This window comes from Lepidothrix coronata, unplaced genomic scaffold (genome assembly GCF_001604755.1).
Source record: "Lepidothrix coronata isolate B3197 unplaced genomic scaffold, Lepidothrix_coronata-1.0 Scaffold154, whole genome shotgun sequence".
Classification (NCBI taxonomy): Eukaryota; Metazoa; Chordata; class Aves; order Passeriformes; family Pipridae; genus Lepidothrix; species Lepidothrix coronata.
The window spans coordinates 236,552-259,910 of record NW_016690334.1 but is presented as its reverse complement, the minus strand read 5'-3'; the positions used below and the strand labels follow the sequence as shown (position 1 = coordinate 259,910).

The window sequence follows — 23,359 nt, the reverse complement described above, 5'->3', positions numbered from 1 at the left end:
GGGTCTGCCATCTGCCTTACCAGCATCCTATAGTCGGTTGCATTTTGTAGGGATGCATTTGCTGTTATTTACTGTGCTTTAGTGCAAAAGAACTCCATAAGAAATGATTGGGAGCAGTAGTTCCATTTTCCAAAACAAAGGAAAGAAATTAAAACCCTGTTAAAAACTGGATTTTGGTAATTGCTGCCAACTCTTCAGCTCACTGTTCTCTGGTCTGTTTAGAAAACTGAACTGAGTGTCATATATAATGCTCAGCTTGGGGCACTAAAAGCACCAGTGGACCTGTGAAAGTGTTGAAGGAATAAATGTAAACATCATTTAGATGAGTGCAGGGCTGTAACCAGACAGGCTGAATGCAGTGGGATCACCCAAGGGGGGTTGAGAGGGTGTTTAGGCTGTCACTGGGTGAGAGCCAGGGCTGTAACCACCTTTGACAGACAGCTTTGTGGGAAGTCCTTGCCAGAGGAAGGTGTAGATATGCTTTAGCAAGATGCACTTTAAATGTTTGGCAAATTAATTTCTACTGATTACTATTTATTTGGTGTAATCAGAAGTGTGCTGTTCTTGCCTGGGGCTGGGAAGGAGTTTAAAAGCATTATTAGCGTGAGCTTAACAACACTTTCATCCTATACATAAATATTACCCTGTTTTCATGGATAAAAGCTCTCAATACTGGCTGAACACTGTTCCTGCTGATCTCATTATGCCAGGAGTGAGGCTTTTTGGAAACTGCATCCCAAATGATTCCTCACAGCTCTCCCAAGATTTACAGATCTCATGACTGCTTAAGAACCCTATCGGGCAGGTTGTTAAGCACCTCCAGAGGTTTTACAAGTTTAATTTCCATGGCAAAACAAGGATGTTTGCTTATTATCTTCCAATTTAATTGTTGGCTCTCCCTGGCTTCGTGCTTCCCTTGCATCTGCTGTGCCTGCCCGTGGAAGGGTCGTCGTGTGGCTCCTTGTCTTGTCTGCAGTCCAAGGTGCCAAGTGCTGGCTCTGATAAACTGTCAGTGCTGCAGAATGTTCTGCACTGCCTGAGATTTTGAAAGGCTGATATTTGTTCCAAATGCAAATTTGTACAAAACAGGCCGTATTCTCCTGAGCACAACTCTCCATATCTCCTCCCAGGCACATGCTCAGACGGTGCTCGGGGAAAGGGGGGATGTTTTGTGTGGAGCATGCTAATTATGAAACAGGTTCCATCAGCCATCTCTGCAAATTGGCCTTAAAATCACCAGAACCCCAAAGTAGCATTAAAACTGCCTTGTACCAGCAGTAATGGATGAGCTTCAGTGCAGCAGGCGAGCGTGTCGCAGGCTGAGGCGTGGGGAGTGCTTGGGACTTGGTGGAATCTGGTCCTGGGAGTGGGGTTTGCCCTCCACAGCACATCTCAAAAATAAAGGTGATGGACAGAGGCTTGGTGGCATTTCTGTGTAAGAGCAATTTAGAGGCCCTTATCTATTTCCATCACAACCTCTTTAGGTCTTTGCTGAGGAAGGCCATCCCCCAGTTTATGCACAGTCCTGACACTCATGCAGCGAAATTGCTCTACGGATTTCTGTTTTCTTTTAAAGCATTGGGTCTTTTTACATGGTCATGACCTGCTGTGGAGGAGCTGCTCTGATGTTTTGCTGTAGAGTCAGAGTCTTCCTTTAGGCTGGAAACAGGCACAGACTGCTGCTCAGCTGAGCCATGGGCATGGAGGAATGTTGCTTTTGTCCTGATTACCTTCCCTATAAATAAACCCCAGTTATTTATTTAGTCCAAAATGCTGCCCTATTTTTAAAGCTGAAGATAAATTGCATTTCCAGAACCTCTTGCTGGTGCTTCTCTCAGTGCCTCCACTTAGCAGTGCCCAGAGTGCTGGGGGTTGGATTTGAAGGCAGGATGAGAAGTGCCTGGGAATGAGGGTACAGCCCATTCCAAACCAGCCAGAGGCTGCAGGAGGGGGTGCACTGCTCCGTGGTGTGTGGGAGCTGGAGACCAGGTCAGCCTCCTTTTACTTCATTTAAGAGTACTTTGTTAGACAGTGGCTGCCTGGTTTTTGTCTCAGGCTGCTCTCTCTGGATCCAGCCTGAACACAGGTACAACAGGGACACCTGGGCTATTCCCAGGCTCGGGCAGTGGCTGGAACAGGGTCAGTGTGTGTTTTCTTTGCCTTCAGTGCTGAAAGTATGAATTGCCCTGACCCAGAAAGTGCTTTAGAGAGCAGAGTTTCTATCAAAGCTTAGGCATAAACACCAGAACTCACCTCTCTGGCACGTGGCCTTTTTCTGGGAGAAGGGTGATCTCCCGTTGGCTTTCCCAGTTAACTTATTTCAGACCAGCTTCCTGCTTCCATCCCAGGAAGGAGATGTCAGCAGCAACCCATGGCCTTTCTGAACCTCTATTTAAAGAGCAGAGGTTTCCAAAGCTGCTTGCTCAGCCTCCCTGCCCATCCTCTGTGCTGCCTGCCTCTGAACCTGGGATCAGGGATGAGCCAGGCCGATCCCACGGGCTTCCGCCTTGGCTGCTGTGGCTCTCCCACCTCCAGTTTCTGTGGGATGTCCAAACCAGGCCATGGATGGTTTGAATTTAGGTCTATTTTAGTATCAAAATGCCCATTTAGGGCTGTAATTTACTGCTGTCTGCCTAGAAGAGTAGACAATGTTTGCAACCAACTGCTTCCTGTCCATCAGGAGAAAATGCTTTTTAAGCAGGGATGGGGTGGAGTATTTTTGGTGTTTTGGAGATGCTGGTTTAAGCTTTGGTTTTTTAACTTCCAGTATCTTTTTCGAGCAGGACAAAAAGTCTTGTATTCATTGGCTTGCCATATGTTGGGTTTTAGGTTTGAGGCTGTTTATCTCTTGAATTCCAGGCTAAATTTAATAAGTTTTGGTACTTCACATTGTTTCAGCTATCAATAACTTCTTCAGCTAAGCACACTGAAAACTTGCTGGAAATTGTACTGCTGCTTGCCAAATTATGTCTGCATAATACATCTACACATGCAAAATTGTGTCTAATGTAAGTGTGAGTGTGTATTTGTGTGTATAAATATATATATATGTGGATATACATGCACACAGACATATGATACAGGTATCATTCAGATTTCTTCCTCTAACTGGCACCAATTCACTGCCACTCCCTGGAAATGGTAAATTTTTAATAAATGTGCCATTTCCTTTGCCCTTTTGCTAAAAAAATTGATATAATACAGGGCCAGGCAGGCTTTCTTCTCCAGGTTTGCTGATGTAAACTTTACAGAAAGAGAAGTGCTTTAGGTTTAAAATCCCCTGTTTCACAGATGCACACACAGCTCTGGACTCTTCAGTTAGGCAGAATTTCACTGTATCTTCTCAGATGCCTTTTCCCAGACAGCCCTTCCAGAATATTTCTCCATTGTCCCTGTGTGAACTGGGGCCAGGTGGGAAGAACAACAATAACTCACTCTTAATTTTTCTTTTCTTCTGTCTAATCTCTCCAGTTTGCACTGATTTTTCCTGCCTCTTTGGGGAGTGGGAATGAATTGTGGGGCTCTCCTACTGTTCACAGCCTGACCTTCAGCAGGCTTTTGTGTCTCCAATGAAGTCTGGAGCTAATTTTCCTCTCGGGATTTCTGTCTCTGAGCCGTGTTCTGAGCTCCTGGATGCAAAAGGAGGACAGGGTCTGACATCCCCAGCTGGGTGGCTGCTGTGGATCTGAACATCTTCTGCTCTTTCATTGCACAACAGGAGTTTAACAGGGTGCCTGTTTAATACATGGCATCAAAGTGCATTAGCAGTGTGCATTTGCAGCTTTGTCAAAGCAGGGATGAAAGAACTGGCAGGTCACTCTGAAAGCACGTGGCAAAACCCTAAGGAAAAGCATTTAATCTAATTTTACCCATCATTCGTAACTGTCTGTGCTTGGAACGAGGTGATCATTCTAAACAGGCAGCAGTTCTCTTCTGGGGTGGGTTTTCTCTGTGCTCTTTCTTTTCTTGCTGGTTTTTATGGCTCATTCTTTCCCCTGCAGACAGGGCAGCTCCCCTTCCCTAAGAGGAGCTGTCAGAGCACTGGAAGGTGCTTCCCATCCCCTGCCCTGAGTGAGCTCTCCTGCTCAGGGAATGGATATCTCTCTCTGTGGCTCTGGCCAGTCCTAAATGTCACATTTAATTAATGAATGACTGCAAAGGATTGCAAGGATGAGCTGAAGCCCTGGCGAGGCACAGCTTCTAAAGAAAGACTGAAGGCAGCCCATCAGAGAGAAAGTGGACAAATAAAAGGGATGATGGTCCACAAATAGCTGAACAAGAGTCATTCCTGGCAGGGCACACGGCTCTCCAGAGCCACAGGAAAAGGCACAGTGAGATTCAGTGCTCAGAGGCAGAAACAAAGCTCACTTGGATTTAGAGACCTATTGAATTCTTCATTACTTCCAGCCTTTAAATCAAGACAAGATCAATTTATAAACCGGGATTTGTGGACTCAATGCAGATGTCCTTAGCCAGCTTCTTTCACAATTTATGCAGGAGACAATTACTTTTTTTCTGCTTCTAGAAATATGTTATAAAATTAAGGTCATTCCAAATTAAGGACAGGGGGTTGCTTGTTTTTTGGTTTTTTTTTTTAAACTTTTGTCCCTTTCCCTGGTTAGGGCTCTGTTTTCTGTGAGCTCTGGTCCCTTCATGGGGAAGTAATTTGTGTTTTCCACTGCTCCTGTGTAGTCTGACTGATTCTGCATGACCTGCCTAAGGGTGTCATGTCCTATTAGAGGAGTGGAGACCAAACTACAGTATCTTGGATACGGAAAATTTTCCTAACGCGACTTTGTCGCTTTCCACAAGTGGAATCGCAGATTTTTGAGGGAAATACAAAGTGGCTGGAGGTGGAGTGGGAAGGGAGGATGTGACCTTTCATACTGATGTGGATTGCTGATGGTTCAGGAAACAAAATGATCACTTTGTAACATAAATACAATATACAGTATGAGTACAATATGAATATACAGTACAATGTGAATAAAGCCAATATCCCAGGTTACAGCACACACACCTTGTTTGAAGGCTGGTGGTGCTGAGCAACCTCGAGCTTCACTCTCCCCATCAGCAAAGCAAAATACAGGCTGAGGAGCAATAGCAGAGTGTGCCCTGGGCAAAGAGCTGCTGAGAGGACTGGACAGAGCTTCCTTCCCTCAGCACCTGCCATCAGGAGAACTCCAGAGCCAGGCAGGGAATCTGAGCTTCCCAGTTCCCGTGGAGTGGCCGGTGGCTCTGTCTGCCACCAGCATCTGGGGCAGCTGGTTCACTCTGTCCTGCCCTGGGTATAAACTGAGCAGTGCAGCACAGCTGGGCAGGTTCTTACTTCACTTCCCTTATCTCTTTTTGTTTCTTCCCCTCCTTTGCAGTACGTGGTGATCCCCACACGCCGGGCGACCGCAGTGGCCTTGCAGAGTTTCACTTCACACCTCCTGGGAGACGCTGGCAGTCCTTATCTCATTGGATTTGTAAGTGCTCACAGCAGGCTCTGGCAGGGCTGCCTGCCCGGGTTTGCTTCTGTTTACTAACTGCTCCTCTCAAGTGCCAGGTTAGGCCCTGCTGGGAAGGGCTGTGCCCGTGAGCAGAATGGGAAGTGGTGCAGAGCAGTGCAGCTGTTTCACGCGCTGCAGCTCGAACCTGGGAGGGCCACGTGGGGAGGGGAAACAGGCTTCTACATCTTTTTAGCCTCAGGCATTTATAAAGCTTATAGACGGCTCTGTAAAGAGAGAGTGTTGCTTCTGTGGTGTGGACAAGAGGTTGGGTGAGAGTCGTGTATGTGTGTGTGTAACTGTTAATCTGATCCCCTAAATCAAATAGCTACTTATGGGCAGCAACATGCAGCTGTTCTGCCCTGCTGATATTTTGTACCTGGTTTGTATGATGATAAATCACAGAATTACAGAATATCTTGAGGTGGAAGGGACCACAGGGATCATTAATATCCACAGGACACCCCCAGCAATCCCACCCTGTCCCTGAGAGGGTTGTCCAAACATTCCTTGAGCTCTGGAAGGTTTGGTGCAGTGCCCACTGCCCTGGGGAGCCTGTTCAGTGCCCAGTCACTCTCTAGGGGAAGCACTTTTTCCTGAGATCCAACCTGAACCTCCCAGTGATGGTGTAAAGTCCATGGCAGGAGGGATGTGTGTGTTTTGGGGGTTTTATTAGTGTTCCTTCTGGGGTGTTCCCTTCTGTGACTGCTGCAGTGGTTGGCCTTGGTCTGTCTGGGAATCTCCCTTCCTATGCCACCATTATCCTGGTGCAGAGTGCAACAAAAGACCCAGCTCCAAAATCTGGCATCACAGTTGAAAATGTAAGGCCTGGGAAATTTAATGAGGGGAAAAAAAAATCTAGATATACCAGGGAAATTTCTTTTCCCTTCTGCAGAGTTTGATGCATTGAGAATGAGAGATCACAGATCATCATTCATAAAATACAGCAGCTTCCACACAAATCCCAGAGTGATGCTCAGGGTGTTTTGAAGGTGCCACTGTTTTCCAGTGATGTAACTGGGATCTTCACTGGTCCCATCACCTGAGAGACAGGGCTTTGGTGTGCTCCTCCAGCTCAGGACTGTGTGACACAGCTGCTGGGTGCTGGGGGGCTTTTTTAGTTTTTAAAACCACCATTTCTCATCGATTCATCCTGTTGACACTGGTGTATGCACCTATACAAACGTATTTTTATATATATATATTTAATTTTGTGAGTACATCTATTTAAATATACATAAATATTTACTGTGGAATGGCAGCTCCCCACAAAGCTGTAGCTGCTGTGTAGCCCTCTGGAACACACGTGGAAAGGCAGATAGAGATAAGGCTGAAAAGACCAAAGAAATGAGAAATGTCTCGAGAGAATAAAAATGCACAATTTAGCTTACTCTTTATTTACTTCAGTGTTCTGGGTACCCAGGGAGAAGGGATCTTATTTTAGAAATTATTTGAAGGTGGCAAGAACAAAGGAATTGCTGGAAGAGTGGGGAATGTGGAGGAGGAGGATGAAACAAGCAGGGCAGGGAGCTTTGAAGGCTGGGGATGAGGGCAGGGCTGGGGCAGGCCAGGCTGCCTCAGGTGACTCTGCTACATGTTCATCCTTTTCCTTACGTAAAAGGGATGTCCAGGAGGAATACCGAGGACCCTGAATGATTGCAATTAATCTTGAAAGTTGCCTAAGGCTCTTTGGTGTCATAGATTAAAAAAAAAAAAAGGTCTTTGGTTGTAGAAATAATGTGCCTTGCCCTTCTGGTATTCAGAGATCAAGCAAGTTGTGTTACTTAAGGATGCCTGGCTGACACATGCACAACCCCAATTTAATGGCTGCCTTAGGCTTTCTTTAGGCTGGGAAAATATTAATTATTATTTTGAATTATCCTTTTTTAATGCTGTAATCGTTGGGCAGTTGTGATTTGGGAGGAGACTCCTCAAGCACAAGGCTCTGGGGCAGGAGAGCAGGAGTGAAGCACTATGTCATGGAAGGATCCAGCATCCTTTTGTGTGGCCTCTGCACTGGCTGGACTCATCCTCCCTCTGCTACAAGGACTGAAAGGTCCACTGCAGCTTCCACATAGCCCAGGGAAACAAGTACTATTGAAGTGAAAGGACAAACAGCCAACTTCTCCAGCAGAGCTAAGGCCAGGAATCAACTGCAGTGTTAAAACCCACTGGAATTGTCCAGCTGCAGTGCAGGATGGAGACCATCCTGAGGGACTGAAACCTCACCTGGGCAGGTTGCAGAAGGGGCTTGGGTTCTGACCAGGATTTTCAAGGCAGTCTGTGAGGGCTGAGCAACCTACTGCTGTAGGCTTTAAGGGAAATTTGGGAACCCAGTCCCATAGTCCTGGGAATCCCCAGCCTGAAGGCATCAATTCCCACTGCTGTGAATGCAGTTATCAGGGGCAGGCCCAGAGCAGGGGGAAGGTTTTGAAGGGGAGCTGCAGAGGGCCCTGGAGGTGTTCAGGGACAGACTGGACGTGGCACTCAGTGCCATGCTCTGGTTGACACGGTGATGTCTGTCCATAGGTTGGACTCAGTGACCTTGGAGGTCTTTTCCAACCCAAATCATTGTGTGATTCTGTGAACTGCACTGACAGGCAGGCCCAGAATTGGTGAAACTCAGCCTCCTGATCACTTGGGTTCACCTGAGATCCTGGAGCTCTGCTGTGTCTTCTGACTGCTCATAGAATCCATCTGAAGCTCCCTCGCTGAATGATCAGGGTTTTGATCTAATATGGGTGGGATCTTACGTGGTTTTGGTGAGTTCATAGTGAGGTTCCCTCTAAGAGTGCTCTTAATAAAGAACCAGATCCCCGTGGCCTTGCAGGACTGAGCTGTGGCAGGCAGTGGTCTCTGCTGGATGCCAATAAACGTTCTACTGACCTTAAAATCCTCGTGTGGAGCACAGAAGGTGCTGATCAGCTGCAGCCTCAGGGGTGTGATTGCTGCCATACTCTGGAGTGTGCCCAGAGAGCTCAAGGTCAGACTCAGACTTTCTGTAACTTCCCCCATTCCACATCTCACACTGCAGCTCCTTACAACCACCCAAAGCCCCAAATACCCACTGGTGATTAAAAGCTAAGAGGCAGGGAGCACACATGTGTGGCTATTTTTCATGTCTCTTGAAATATTGATAACTTTTATTATGGTGAAAAGGCTTAAGAGTGACTTACAAAAAAGGAGTTATGCAAATGCAGCTTTGGGGTGGCAGCTGTGATTTGCATAAGGCTTTGCTACCTGCCAAGCACTGAGATCAGTTACTGTAAATCAGCACTGCCTGTTCATTCACAAATAAGAATAAGCATTGCTGTGCTATTTCATTAGAGGAGACAGCTTTTATTCCTAGAGAACTGTAACTTTTTTCAGGACCTTTGTGATAACCAACCTGCAGAGTTTAAATAGTTTCTGTTTAACAGCTCAGAGTTGTCACTCTGTGCTTTATTCCTGAGGTAGTCAGTGAGAACTCTCACCTGCTCAGGGCCTTACACCCAAACACCTCTAGTACTTTTCTGTCTTTGGCATCTCCCACTATGCACAGAAGAGTTAAGGGAAATGCCCCAAAACCCACCACTCATGTTGAGTATCAGATACAGGTCTTCAACTGCTCTCTCTGTGCCCTGGACAGCAATTCAGACTCGGAAGAGCCAAGTGGGGGGAGGCAGCAGCACACATGAAATAGTTCCCTCTTCTCAGGCTGCATCTCAGCTCCAGCTCCTTGTGTTACTAATTCTGGTTAGATCTTTGGTGCCCTTTAAAATTAGACAACTGTAAGACATGCCAGTGAGTCCCTGCTCCTGTGTCCACCCCTGCACATGGATGAACCTGTCGTCCCTACTGAGGGTTTGCATTATCCTTCACGCTGCTACTCCACTCCCTGACACTCTCTTTTCCTTCAGGAACACCGAGTACAGGCAGAGTTTGTTTTTTATTTCAAGGCTGTGGCCTGGGGCTTTTTTTTTTTTCCTTCCTCCAAATTCATCATTTGCTTCCTACCTGAGCACAGCAGCGCTTTCCTCTTCCACCCTTGCCTTGCCTGTGGCTGTGATGAGAAATGGGCACCTGCTACACGTGCCAGAGCAGTTGCTGTGTGGGCACACAGTGTCCTCACTGCCCTGGTGCTCTTGGCTCTGCTGCCTGCTTAAATTCTCTCTCATCTTCTCTGTGCAACCATCTATCAGGTCTAGGGATAGGAACTTATCTGTATCCACTTGTCACCTGGCAACATCAGCCTGTGAGGAGGGTGGTTTAAAGAGCCAGAGATCAGCTCTCCTCCACCTTTTGATGGGCTAAAAGCTGCTCCCTGGGCTCCTGTGATGGTGCTTCCCACCTGTCCTGACCTCCTTGGCTCCTGCTGTTTCAGTTTTACTGGAGGGACACCACCTCCAGCCACTCTAGGATGGAATTCCAGTCTGGCAGCTGGGCTGTGAGAGCCTTTCACCCTTCACTTTTCTCCCTTCCCCAACTCTCTATGTGAGCAGGCTGATAAACTAGATCTAATGAGCTACTTAAGCAGCAAGAATGCTAATGACCTTCCTTTAGCAAGTAGTTAGTAGAGCAGTGTTAATTATCCCTGGTGCAGAGTATCAGGGCAGGGAGATCAGCTTCTCATTAGGGGCAACCAAGGAAAACTGTGGTAAATGCAGCAATTAAGACACTTTTTAATGAAAGTTATAAGTGGAGGTGCAGATTTTACAGCACCTTGTCCCAGTTTGAGACAGCCCTTTCGGTGATTTGGTTTGCAGGTGTTTACCCAACCAGGTACAGAAATAAGTTCTATGTGTAAAGGCTTCCCTGCCTGAGGAAGCAGAATTCACTTTCTATGGTTTAAAATTCGTATTTTATGGTTTAAAATGCTATGGCTGCTTCAGAGTAGGACATGCTTACTCTGGGAGAATGGTTTTTTTCCAGTTTAGTTTGGTAGATTAAAACAGGCCACAGCCCACTGGGACTCAGATCCACTGCTGTCTGACTTACAAGCAGGGCAGTGGAATAAAGTGGATGGTTGGGGTGTGATGCTGCAGTCTGGGTGCTCTGTCCCTGGCTGACCTGTGCAGCCATTCCTCAAATACAGCCCATGAGGTGCTTGCTGGTGGTTCCACAGCACTGTCCCTCCTGCCAGAGCAGGGTGAGAGGTGAACCTGAGGCCAAAAAGGCAATCATGTACTGTAACAAAAATGTGCAAAATATTCTCCTGGCATCACTCTCTGTTTCATGGACCATCAGGAGATATTCCATTGCTGTTGGGGGCCTAAAGAGGGGACAGAGGTCTCTTGTCTTGTTGCCTTTGGCAGCATGTTTTAATATTTATAGAGTACATGAGTGTGTACAGGCAGCATCTCCCATCATCTGGTGGGGTTGGTAGATGAAATGTGATACACATTTATGGTTTTCATTGTTCTTTCTTTACCAAATCCCAGCTGCTTGGCAGGTGTGCCGTAGCCCTGATGGTATCACTCCTCCTGTAGAGATCTTCCCCCACATTTGGGCTTGTGTATGACCCAAAATGTGGGGGGTAAAATGGGACTTGCCCTTGCGAGTCTGAACACCTGGTGTGCCTGTGTCAGGGAAATACTGGGAGGAAGAGAACCCCCCCCTGCCCCTCAGCCTCATTACCTGTTTCTTCAAGCAGTAACTTTAAGTTGAGGATTTCTCTGGTCCAGGCTGAGCTGAGTAATTAAAAGCCTTTTTCATAGTGTACTGAAAGGCCAAATCTTTGACATGGCTGTCAGCTGCAAAATAAGGGGAGAATTAGCCACCTGGAGACCAGTCCTCATGGGATTTATCTTCTCATTGCAACGAGCTAACAAGCTTCCCACTTCTGATGACTCAGCAACAGACAAGATTTAAGTCTGCCCTAAAATCCCAAATGACTTCCCATCTATAAAACACTCTTTGCCAAGGGTTCACAGCCTGCTCTGGTGTTTTTCCAGAGCTCTGTGCACCTCGCATGTCCATGACTTTGGTTAGATGTGCAGGTTCTCAGTATTTTTGATAAATGTTCAGTGCATGTGAAAGTCTCTCATTAGAGAGAAGCCCAGAAATCCAGAGCGGGTCGTTGTTGCACTCGAGTATTTCAGGTTCTGTCCCGTCTGCTCTGTCACTCCTCCTGTGCACTAAAAACCTCATTAAATAAGTGGTTTGTTCCTCTGAGCTGCCAGGGACCCTGTGTGCTCCCAGCAGGGACAGTTTTCATGGTGCTGAGCACCTTTCAGAACGAGGCGCCCCAGTTCTGCAGCACGGGGAATTCCTTCCTTCTCCTGGGACACACAGCCAGGGAAGGGGCCCGTGCTGCAGGGAGAGGTGAGGGACAGGGATGCTGCTAAAGGAGGTGCTCCCAAATCGTGGTCCTGTGCCACAAACCTATTTCTTTGTGGGCTTGAGCACCCCCATCCCTACAGACGTGAGTTCCTCCACGTTCTCCTGGGATGAGGTGTCTCCCGCTGGGACAGGAGGAAGCTCAGTGTTAACTTAGAAAACCCCTGGGCAGACCAGACCTGGAGAGAAAGGCAGTGAAAGACACAAAGAAAATAGATTTACAACCCTCTCCAGAGGGTTGCAGAGGAGGCAGATGTTGCTCTGCCCCCCCAGATGTACCAAGTCCACGTGTTGGCATCGCAGCAGAACCCCTGATGGAGGATCTGCATCTGCTGCAGCCTTTGCACTTCTGCTTTTTCAGCACCTATTCCATGCAGCCTGGTCATCCTGGGAAGGCAACAGGAACCTGCCATGGGGGAAGCAGTGCAGAGATCCTTGCTGTGGGTATTTCTGGGGCAAACTGGGGTGCCACATATTAATGCAGGATATTGATATTGTCACCGGCCGAGTATGAAATCTGTTTGCAATCTCAAAAGGATGCAATTAACAGAATTTTTTTGCCTTTTTTTCGATTCAACATCTAAACATGCCAAGGTTAAAACTGAAATAGCTTTTAGACCATAATTGCTTTTACCTTTCTGTAGTTGTCTGAACAAATATCATTAAAAAAATCAGGTTTACTTCCTCTTATTATAAAGTGTTTCTCGTGCCATTTAGCACAGTATAAATGCTTGTGCTCCCCCACAGGCCCAGCAAATTGTTTACTTTATAAAATCCCTTATTTTTGCTTTCTCATCTTCATTTGCATTCATATTAGATTTAAAAAAAAAAAAATCAAAGAAACCTTTCATCTGCATCTCTGACTTGGGAGTGGGTGCACCCCAAACCATTGTGGTGACACTGTGGGGCTACAGGGAATACTGTGTTAAGGAACTGTACTGAAGAGAGCAGCCAGGGAGAACCTGGCTTGTATCAAACTGGTAATCATGAAAATCAGGTATTTGTGCCAGAAATAGCCTTTTATGTAGCAGGATTTGTGCCCAAGTGGCAATGTCAGAAAAATCAAGCAATTACAGAGGAATTGAGATATTGGCTTGGTAATGAGAGGGAAGGAAATGGTGATTGCAGAGATGTTGTTACCATTCCACCGTCTAATTAATAAATCAGTTCTAATTAATAAATCGGTTCATTTCCCCACCCTGTTCAGGAGGGACAGAACAGGGTCCAAACACCTTCCCTGGGCTCAGCCCACCTCGGCTTCTACTGCACCCACGGCCTGTGCCGTGTTCCAAAACACACCCCACATGCTTCCCAAGGAAGCAGTGAAGTTTCCCTGTGTTCCTGCATTGTCCTCTGCCCTCGGATGGAGGCACAGCCAGGGGTTTGGGGGTTGGGATCGTGCCCGCTGCGGCTGCGCTGTCCCTTCTCCGGGAAGTGGGCACTTTGTCCAGCTGGACTCCATCCAGCTGGCTGGGCACACACCACCCCTGTGCTGCTGCAGGAATGCCACGAGCCGAAGTTCATTTGGCAAAGTTATTCCTCTTGGTCTGAGATCTGCAGGGCGAGGGAGGAGACGGGAGCTTTCATCCTTAGGCTGGCACCAAAGCCCTGTGTCAGACTGCAGAGCAACAACAGGACTCCCCCTGCTTGATTTCCCACCCCACACTTTGGATAACTGTTCTGAAGCTTTTGCCACCCCCCAGCTGGCAGAACAAAGGAAGGAATCCCACACATGACTCCAAGCTGCAGCTCTGGCACCGACCCTGCACCAACCCCTGCGGTCTGTTACTCATGTTGGAGAGAAGACACCAAAAACGATGCTCCATTTGGGTCTTGCCAAATCACACTTGGACAGCTCGGGATGCTGTCATGGTGAGGAGTCTGGAAAGCCCAAAACTGGCAATACAGAGCAGACCATTTGGCAAACAGTGTGTCATTCTTGGAGCCCAAGTCTGTAATTATGTCCTGTGCCCTCTCGAGAGGAGATGCCAAAGTTCCAGCCTTAGCAGGTGGCTTGTAACTGAGTGGAACAAAACAACAGGGAGCAGTGACTGTTTACAGCAAAAACATCTATGGTAAAGTTCTAGAGTTGCAGGCATGGGTGAGGGGATTATGTGGAACCTGCATAAGAAAGCCCAGCTGGCCTGATGGGAAGAATTATCCCTTAGATGGGAGGGAACGTGGCTTTTCCTAAACTGTGCACTTACAGGATGTGTTGGGTTAAAAATGAAAAGTACAGCAGGTTTAATATTAACATGATTTGTTGGTACAGAAGGTCAACATAATGTGTTAGAAGGAAAAGTATGGGACAAGCTGCACTGGGAGTTTTACTTGTTGGAGGCTTTACATTTTCAAAGGTGGTTTTAGCCTAGAATGCTGTGTCATCCATAAGAGAAAGCAAGCAGGAGCACATGCCTGGTTTTTCATCCTCTGCTGCTGATTTATCATGTCAATTTGTCAAGTGATTTATTGTCTGGTCCTTTTGGAGAATAATTATATCCATTCCCAAAAATGAAAAGTGGTTTAGAATGTCTAGATTTCTTAGAATAGCCTCGATTCTGGCTATTGCAGCCTGACAGAGAGGCTGACTCGGTGCCAAATTCTGGTTCATAATGAAGAGTAAGGGAAATGTTGGGAATTAAGGTGTCTGGATACAAAAGGGAATTAATGACCAGCTGATGTCCCTGTCCCCTGGGTGCAGAGCACATTCTGCTACTTTCCTGTGGGTGCTTTCTTTTCACATTCAAGTCCTGTTGCTGATTTTTAATAAATCTCTCAGACTAATGGCCACTGTTACTTGGCTTCAGTCTAAGGGTGCTGTAACCATCATTTCTCACATGAGACTTGTTTGTAACACCCTTGTTTTCCTTTGTGTGTTTTACACTGTGAATAAAGTTCTCTTTGAGAGGACAGGAGCTCTTCCTTAGCCATGTTCCAGTGCTGTCACCTGCAGCATCAGGCTGCTCCTCCTTTCCATCCCTCCAGTGGGAGCCAGGAGGAGCTGTAAGGAGCTCTGGTGTTGATCCAGAGACCACCAGTGCTCCAGAGTCTCCCTGCTAAAACACACTCAGTGACCTGTTTGAGTCCCCATGAGCATCATCCTTCTGTGGCCTTCTGTTGTGCTTGGCCTGTGCTGAGGCTTCTCCCCACACACATTTACCTTCCAGGTCTCTGCAGGGCTGTGAGTTGGTGATTTCTCCTGCATGTGACATTTCCTCACTTGACTGTCAAGATTTAAGCCTTGAATGTCAGAACTTGCTCGTAGGTTGTTTCTGGCTCCACCTTTTCCATCACTGGTAATGTGGCAGCTTGGAAGTTGCTGCACAAGCTTTGACTATTTCTGGAGCTGATTTGCGTGTGTGCACAGCAGTAGGATTTTATGTTGCAAATTCCCTGCAGTCTTTTGGTATAAACTGGTGTTTCTGCCTTCACAAAAGGTCACAGATAAAAACAGAGCTGGACATTTAAATGCCCAATGCCTTTGAGACCCACCCCAGCTGCTGCTACCACCCTGTGGGATTTATGGAGAGTAAAGTTGTTTGCTGGACAGTAAATATTAAAATGTGATAGTTTTAGCTACAGATAGGCATTAAATTTTGCTGTGTTTTAGCAAAAGCATTTCATAATGAAGTAAATAATGCCATTGCATGTCACAGCTCCTTTGTGTAGGTGCAAATTTGTGTTCACTTCCAAGTAGTTATGCTTTTTGGCTGTTGGAAGGGGCAGATTGCCTTAGCTCATAAATCTGGTGGTGTGTGGTTCTTTGGTGTGAGTGAGCCCCTGTATCTGAGCCTGGGGCAGAGCCACATCTTGCACACACTGGCACTTCAAGCCTGGGAGGCTGGAAGAGGGAATGAGCCCCACGCCCCAGACACGGGCACAAAACCCCACGTTCAAGTTCTGTTTCTGGAAATCCAACGGGATCTCTGTTTTTTAGTTCTGCGGGAAACATTCCCCCCTTCCCACTCAGTACACAGAAATGCAATTTAATACCTCCCCTTGCCCAAAGGTACGTCAGGTGTGGGAGTGAGCAGGACTGGATAGGAGTTGCAGAAGATTGATCACTCCCTCAGTGCCAGTGTGGCCCTGCTGGCAATCCCGGGGGGCTCGGCCAAGGCTGGACACCCCCGGATGCAGCCACTGCTGCAGCCAGGAGAGCGTGAGGGGGCTGTGGGAAGAATAATGGATCAGGCCAGAAGAGCGCCAGGGAGAGCAGAACCCCTGCCAGGCTGCTCCCAGCACGAGCTGCCCAGGCTCCAGCGTGGAAGGCTGGAGTGGGCAGGGGACACTGAGCTCTTGCTGAACACTCTGTTCCCTTCCAAACCTCAGGCATGTGCTCGGTGGGCGGTTGTTCAGGGCACCGTGTTTCCTCTGCTGTCACCATGTCTCTTCTTCATCTGAGTGACTCGTTTTCGTGCCCCTCTCTCCTAGATCTCAGACCTGATACGACAAAGCACAAAGGAGTCCCCGGTGTGGGAGTTCCTCAGCCTGGGTTACGCCCTCATGCTCTGCCCCTTCGTCGTCGTCCTGGGAGGGATGTTCTTCCTGGCCACAGCCCTGTTCTTCCTCAGTGACCGAGCCAAAGCTGAACAACAGTGAGTAACCTGACCATTGCACATGGGGAGCTACCACAGCCTGTTTTCTCTCCTGAACGTTGTGCTTGTACTCTTTCCCTGGCCTTGGTCCTTCCAGGTAAAGGATGTGGGGTTGTGTGGAGAACCTGGGCTCAGCAGAGTGCATGAGGCTGCACGAAGCACAGGGGCTTGGGTCGTGCTGGCTGGGCATCCTTTACACGCTTCTGCTCTGGTGGATCTCAGATGTTGGCCGTGTGGCCTGGAGGGGAGCACAGTACTGGGGGGCACAGGCCCCTTTTCACCCTTGCCTGAGCATGTCACAGCCCAGGCCACCCGTGGTGAGGGGCTGCTGTGCTGGAGCCGTTGGACTGCGAGGTGAGGAGCAGGAGATGCTTCACAGAGCTCGGTGGTCAACGTGGCACCCGCGCCTCAGTGCCCAGTGCCCTGCTCTCCACCTCCAGTAGACAGGAACGTGAGGCCAGAAGGGAGCAAAGCTGTGTGTGGGGTCCTGCGTGCTCGAGGGGCGCTGTGACAAAAGAGGCTTTCCCAGTCCCTCCCTGCAGCCTGTAAAAAAAAAGCTACTGTTTTTCAGTAAAGAAACCGATTCGGATCAACTCACGGTTGGCAACTACAGTAATTCAGAAGACGCTTCCACATGACATACAAACTTCTGGGGTTAGTCTCTTTCTCATAATTGTCAAAAAAATAAGAGTTACTGTGTGCAATGTCATGCTGAATATGTGGGTAGGTGACTAGTCTGCTGTTGACTGTAAGTTGCCTTTTTCTTTCCCCCGCTGGAGAACGGGAGCCTTGGTGTACCTTAAGGAGAGGGGCCCTGGAATGTCACTCTTTCTAGGCATAGTACAACTAGGAGCAAAATAAGGTGTTTGGAGGTTGACATAAGTGTGTGAACAGTTTGGGTGATGCTTTCTGGCTCACACTTTCATATCAGATGGATGCAAGGGATTTGGAAGCAGTGCCACAGATGGTGCTGTGGCCCTGTAAGAGCAGTTCCACCTTCCTTTTACTATCACACATAAACCCCAGAGAAAGGAGAAGTTTTCTGCCTCCTGGTGCCTTTAAAAATATACATTCCCCTATAATGAGATGTTTAAATATTGTGGAAAAACAAGACCTCACCTGGTAAGGAGGTGAAGTCCTGCAGAGCTGAACCTCAGTGTGGCTTTGGGGACGTGACGTGTGTGTGCCTGGTTTGTTATCTGCAGAGAAAGGGCTTTAAATGGCAGGAAGGGAAATTGGAGATGAGATGTTAGGAAGGACTTCCTAAGAGAAAAAAAGAGGTAAATGTTACAGCAGAATCTTTGGAGAAGACATGAAAGCTGTCCCATGTTTCTGAAGGCCTTCCTGGCTTGGCATGAGGCGGGAAGATGGGAAGACTCTCCATCTGCCTCCCTGCTCCTGTGCTTGTGCACACGCGAGTCCAGGCAGGATGAACATAAGTTTCTGGGTGCTTACCTGGTCCTAGGAAAGCTTCAGTGTTTGTCTTTACTGTGTTCAGAGAGGAGAGTGCTCGTTCCACCTTTAACTGTGGTGGAGATCCGTGTCCCTTGGCACGAACGGCACCTCAGGTGGTGAAGGAGGGGCTCGGGATTTCAGGTGCTGATGAATTCCACGTCACTCCCATCTTTATATCAGCATATCAAGCCCACTTGGACCTTTATGCTGGCCAAGGCACTGTGGTAGCCAGCTGGTCTCACTCCAATGGAGTTCTCAAGGAAGAGAGCTTTGTCTTGCTCAGGAGGCACCGCAGGTCACAGGCTGGTCACTCACAGGGTGCCAGTGCTGGTGTGTCTTACAGAGGTGTTTTACCAAAACCCCAACTTTGCAGCAGTGTTACTGTTGGGAGGGAGATCACACCCCACAGCTCTGCTTGCTCCTGCACAGAAGGGTTTGTTTCTCTGTTGCTGTCTACCCTGAGCAGCTCTGGTTGTGCTCCGTTCATGTCCAGAGCCCACCAACCTCCCAAACAGCCACTGCTCCACTCTCTGAAGAAACATGTGCAGGTGTCAGACCTGGCTTTGTTGCTCTCTCTCCTTCAGCATCTTTCCCTTTCCTTATCAGTCTGACTCACATTTGTTTATGAATTTTGTATTATTCAGCCACAGATCTTACATGCTACAAACCAGGGAGAACAACTGTCATAAATAATGGTTAACAAGATAATTTCCCTCAAATGACTCCTAGTGCACTGTTTCTGGGGATGTGCCCACTCCCATGTTAAAAATACCCTGGCATCCTGCAGAGAGATTCCTGGAAAGAGCAGCTTCATTCAAGTTCCTGAGAAGTCAGGCAGTATCTGTAGTAAGGCTGGAGGCTGTGGGGGGACTCACCTGCAGCGGGGTCGGTGCTGGACCGGGTCCTGGCTGCCATTGCCAACAGGTTCAGTGTTCTCCTCAGTGTTTATGGGGCAGGATTTATTTGTTGGTAACTCCATGCTTGTATGGGAGAGGAAAGACAACAGAGCATTTTGCTGTCAGCAGCTGAAAGCTCCGTGCTGGACCCCAGATCCGCCGTCCAGCTCCCACCTCCCTGCCAGGCCATCTGCCCTTGGCATCGCACACCTTCCTGCCAGCCCTCCCCTCTCTCCTACCTATTACTTGCTGGGTACAGAGGAATTTCTATTTCAAGATGCCTTGTTTTCCCTCTCTAGCCAGTCCTGCTGCTCAGACACTGGGTCTTGGAAAGGTGCTTTGCCAAAAGAAATCAATTAACCTGCGGGAATCGCGGGCGCCGGAGATTAAACCCATCCATCACCCCCGGGGTCGGGGCACTCGGGGCAGTGTCACCGACCTCCCTAACGAGCTGATGTGGGGGCAGAGAACTGGAGCACTGCTCTCTGCAGCCTCTGGAAACTGAGCTTTTTCCCTGCTTTCATTTTCACACTTCTGTGAAAACCGGTTCAGGGTTTTATTGCTGGGATTTTTGTGTTTGTTTGTTCCTTTGTGTAACGGTCTCCGGGCATTTGCTTAGAGATAATTTCTCCTTCCGGGCAGGGCAGATACCGGGATAGCAACCTCTCTTTCCTGTAAAGCTTCCTCCAGCTTCCACCACACTTCCTTTCAAAAACAGAATTTCCAGGCTTTCACACTACTTTTATCATTGCCACAATTCCTGGCATATTTTGTAGATGACTTTTTTAGCACAGGAATTCCAGTCAACAAGGCTGCCCCTCTCACAAAAACACTCATGAAAAAAAATTGCTTTCTACAGCAATTCCTTTTTTTTTTTTTAACACAATTCTTTTATAACTATTGTCATGCTGCTTCAGAAGTCTGACAGCTTAAAGAGGCTTTTAGTAAATGTAGGACTAGCAGAGAACAGGACAGAGTACATCACTGTGCTTTAATCCAATCATTTCGGGGGCATTTTTTATAACACAAATTTAATCCCACCCTTCCAAAGTGATAAGAGAGGGAAAACTGTTAAGAATGGGTTCTGTAAGAGCTCTTAGGCACTAGTAGTGATAAATACTTCAATTCTTTTTTCAAACCACTCAAATACAATTCCTGCTGTGATTTCACTTGACTCGTTCCTTGCCCGTTCTGTACCTCTGCAGAGGAGGGTTAAAGCAGTTGTATTTTATTTCCAAACATGACTGCACTCTGTACTGGATTTTTCTTACTTGCTTAAGGAAAATTGGTGAGGCCCAAGGTAGATTTTAGGAAGATGATATGTCCAGTCTTGCCGTGGCAGAGCCCTCAGAAATGGATCAGAAATCTGATAACTGCGCTTTTATCCCTGAGCTCCAGCACAGGTACCTGTTCAGCCCTGGCACAGAGCAGCTTCCAAGGCTGGGAGCACTCCAGGTGCTTCATTCAGTGGAATTAGAAGCTCAGCAGTGCTGAGAATTGTGTCTGTGGTTTGTGTGTGTCCCCTTCCTCACTCACAGTGCAGACAACTGGGAAAAACAGAGCTACACCTTGGAGAGCTGCAGGAGAAATGCCCACACTGGGACTTCCTGGGAGCTTCACCGGTGACAGGGAACAATGTGCTCCTTTTGTTATGAAAAGGAATTTTAAAAAGTCCTTTTCCCAAGCTGTGACAACTTCTGGTGCCAGGGATATAAATCACTGTAATTGGTGTGTGTCAGGATCCTTTCCCGGCAGTGAGTGTTCACCCCAGGAGCTGTGCTGCCCAGGGATCCTGTCCCCAACCACAGGTCATTCCAGCTGCTCCTGAGGAAAACCAAGCTCACCTGGATTCTTCCTGAGAAACACCTCGTGCAGGTGCAGCATAATCTACTCCTCTGATGATTTTTAAATTTTTTTTTATTATTATTTTTAATATTTTTTTACTTAATCCCTGGTTTTATACCCGGAAACACGAGATCTTTCTGGGTGTTTTTCCAGAGGTATGAAAAGATGCTCTGGATGGATATCCAGGTTTGCTAATTGCTCAGTCCCTCTCTGCAATCCTGGGTGTCTTCTCTGAGGATACAGCAATGCAGATCAGGCAGCAGGATGCAACTGCAGTGTGTGTCCCTGCCAGAGCAGGGATAAACAACTGCACCGAAGCAGCTGGTCAGGACAGAGGAATTTACAGTCTTAAACCATGGACCACTCAGCACCTGAGAGCCCTGCAAACCTGAATCCTTCACCCATTTGTTTACATGACAAGAATCAGGTTATTTAAGCAGCTCCAGCAGGTTTTTCTTTTCCCGTAAAATTAAAATTAAGCGTTTAATAAGAAAACAGTTTTACTCTTAACGCCTTGGATCGGGTGTGGCAGCTCTTGCTGGGCAGCAGTGCTGATGGATGGTTCATTTTAAAAGTGGTGGCTACAAACACTAGGAGGAAAATATTCTTTACAGAGGAGAGAGCACAAGCCACAAAAAGAACCATCCCTAGTCCAGACACCTCTTCTGCTGTCTTAAACACAGCACATGTGCAAATTGCATTACAGGAAAAATGAGAATAATCCATTTTCAGGCTCATTCTTCTGCCTCACATCAGGCTTATTTTTAGCCTTTTGCAGAACTAGATATAAAATGATCTCCCAGCTCTCCGGTTGCAGCAATTTGAAAGTGTCTGACCTTATTTTTGCTTTGCAGATCCTATTATGTGGGGCAGGGGAAGGACTGGCAGAGTTGTCAGCCCTCCTTTTTCTCTGATTTCTCTGTGGCAGCAGAGACAGAAAGGACCCACCAGGCGACCTGTTGTTGCCAGCAAAGCCCAGAGTCCCCTCCATTCCCAGTGTCACAGGTATTAGGGTGGCAGCTGGACTGACACAGAGTGTGCTCCCCTCTGGTGGTTTGCATTGCCAGAAATAATATTTCTTCTCTGAAACAGTTGAAAATGTATCACAAAGGGTTTTTAAGAGGCTGGAGTCTTTGTTTAGAGAGATGTCTCAGTCCTGCACTGAGGCAGGGTTTGGATTTGAGGATTTTAGAGGCAGCAAGTGGATTTTAACAACTCCCCCAGAGGGATATTTGAGCAGTTCACTGGCTGTTGATACTCGGCTGCTTAGGGGGAGGAATGTCATCGCTTTGTTTATTTTTCACTTCACAAAAGAACAATAATTAAACATTTCCTGCAGAGCTAGAAACCCACAGTGCTTTTTTAGCCCAGATAAGATGACCTTGGCCTTTAAAGCCATGTGAGTTTACAGCAGAAAGCCTGGATTAGGATGCAGAGGATCTGTGATGGTGGAAGGAGAAAGGCAAAGAGCGTGTTTTGAGTATCCAAGAGTGGCATGATAAACACACAGACTGCATGTGGAACAAAATTAGACCATTAGATGGTTCATATGGAATCAGAGTGTTGAGAGTATGAAGGGAGGAGGTGGTGAAAGTGTAAGTAGTTTTATTATTGGTGGAAAAAGCTGCTTGTAGAGCTGTTGGTTGTTCTCCCCTGTTTACTGTCCGAGTTTGTAACTCCATAAAGAGAGTCAACAAATACAAGAGTGTAGCAGCTTGGGACTGGCTGAACTTTAGTGCTGGTCTGCTGCTCCAGTTGGGAGCTGCTGGTGTCATGCACATGGAAAATACAGTCTCACACAGAACAAATTCTGATTTGTTCTGTCACTTCAGTCACCCTGTGGGTTTCCTGCAGGTTGGGAACATGTCAGAGGCCAGTTTGGTTGTCAGAGGCCAGCTCAGCTCATTGTGGTCCTTACATGGAATGCCCCTGGTGTTTGAAATATGCTGTTGGAGTTAATTGTTGGCAGCAGGAGCTTTGCTTAAGCACAGGCAGAAGGACAGAACCAGCTGGTGCTGGCACAGCTCTGGGCACCCACGAGCTGTGGAAAAGGCTTCAGGCAGAGCTCTGGGTCCTCCAAACCCATCGATTCCCCACCATACTGACCTTCCAAGGTTAATCCCCTGTGCCATGGAGAAAGGAAAACAATATTCCTAGGCTACCCCCAGCTGCTTCAGTGCTGTCCCACAGCAAGAATGGAATTTCTCCAGGGGCCTGAAGTTACAGGAAGGCAAAGCTCACTTCTCCAGGAGCTCCAGATCAAAAACTGCTTGGGAGTCCTGCTGCTGCCTTGGCTACTGACTGTATGCTGTGAGCTGTCCTGAAGTGCTCCTCAGCTGTGGAACAGGACTGAAGGCCCACAGAGTACAAGGGGCACTGGAATCATGTGCTACCAGTGGGTTCAGCATGTCCATTGGCATTGCAAAGGAGGGCTTTTGGCATGGAGGGACTTTGCCATGCAGGAGATTTTAAGCTCTCACTGAGACAGATTTTTTGCTAAGGCTGCCCTGGCCCAGGGACAAAACCTGATCAGATCCCAGGCAGGTGACTGGAGCCCTGAGCAGGGGGTGGCAGCTTTCCAAGCCAGAAACAATCTCTGACACGAGGAAATGGAAGAAATAATGAAAAATTCAGCCCTCCTCTGTGTTTCCTGAAGCCTGTCACAATCACAGAGCATTTTACAAAGGTATTGGCTTTTATCAGCAGCAATGAGCCCTTCTTGTGGAGCAATCTGCAAGGCAGATTTTTGGCAAGCTGT

At 47.6% G+C, this 23,359-nt stretch overlaps 1 protein-coding gene across 1 annotated transcript in view; it reads left to right on the top strand.

The window, feature by feature from the left end:
- The window catches only part of SPNS2 (sphingolipid transporter 2), a 132,657-nt gene that overhangs the window by 96,610 nt on the left and 12,688 nt on the right, over positions 1-23,359 (top strand). Inside the window, exons 10-11 of the mRNA XM_017828836.1 lie at positions 5,373-5,471; positions 16,242-16,405. Coding sequence (XP_017684325.1) covers positions 5,373-5,471; positions 16,242-16,405 — 263 coding nt within the window. The remainder of the gene's footprint in view (positions 1-5,372; positions 5,472-16,241; positions 16,406-23,359) is intronic.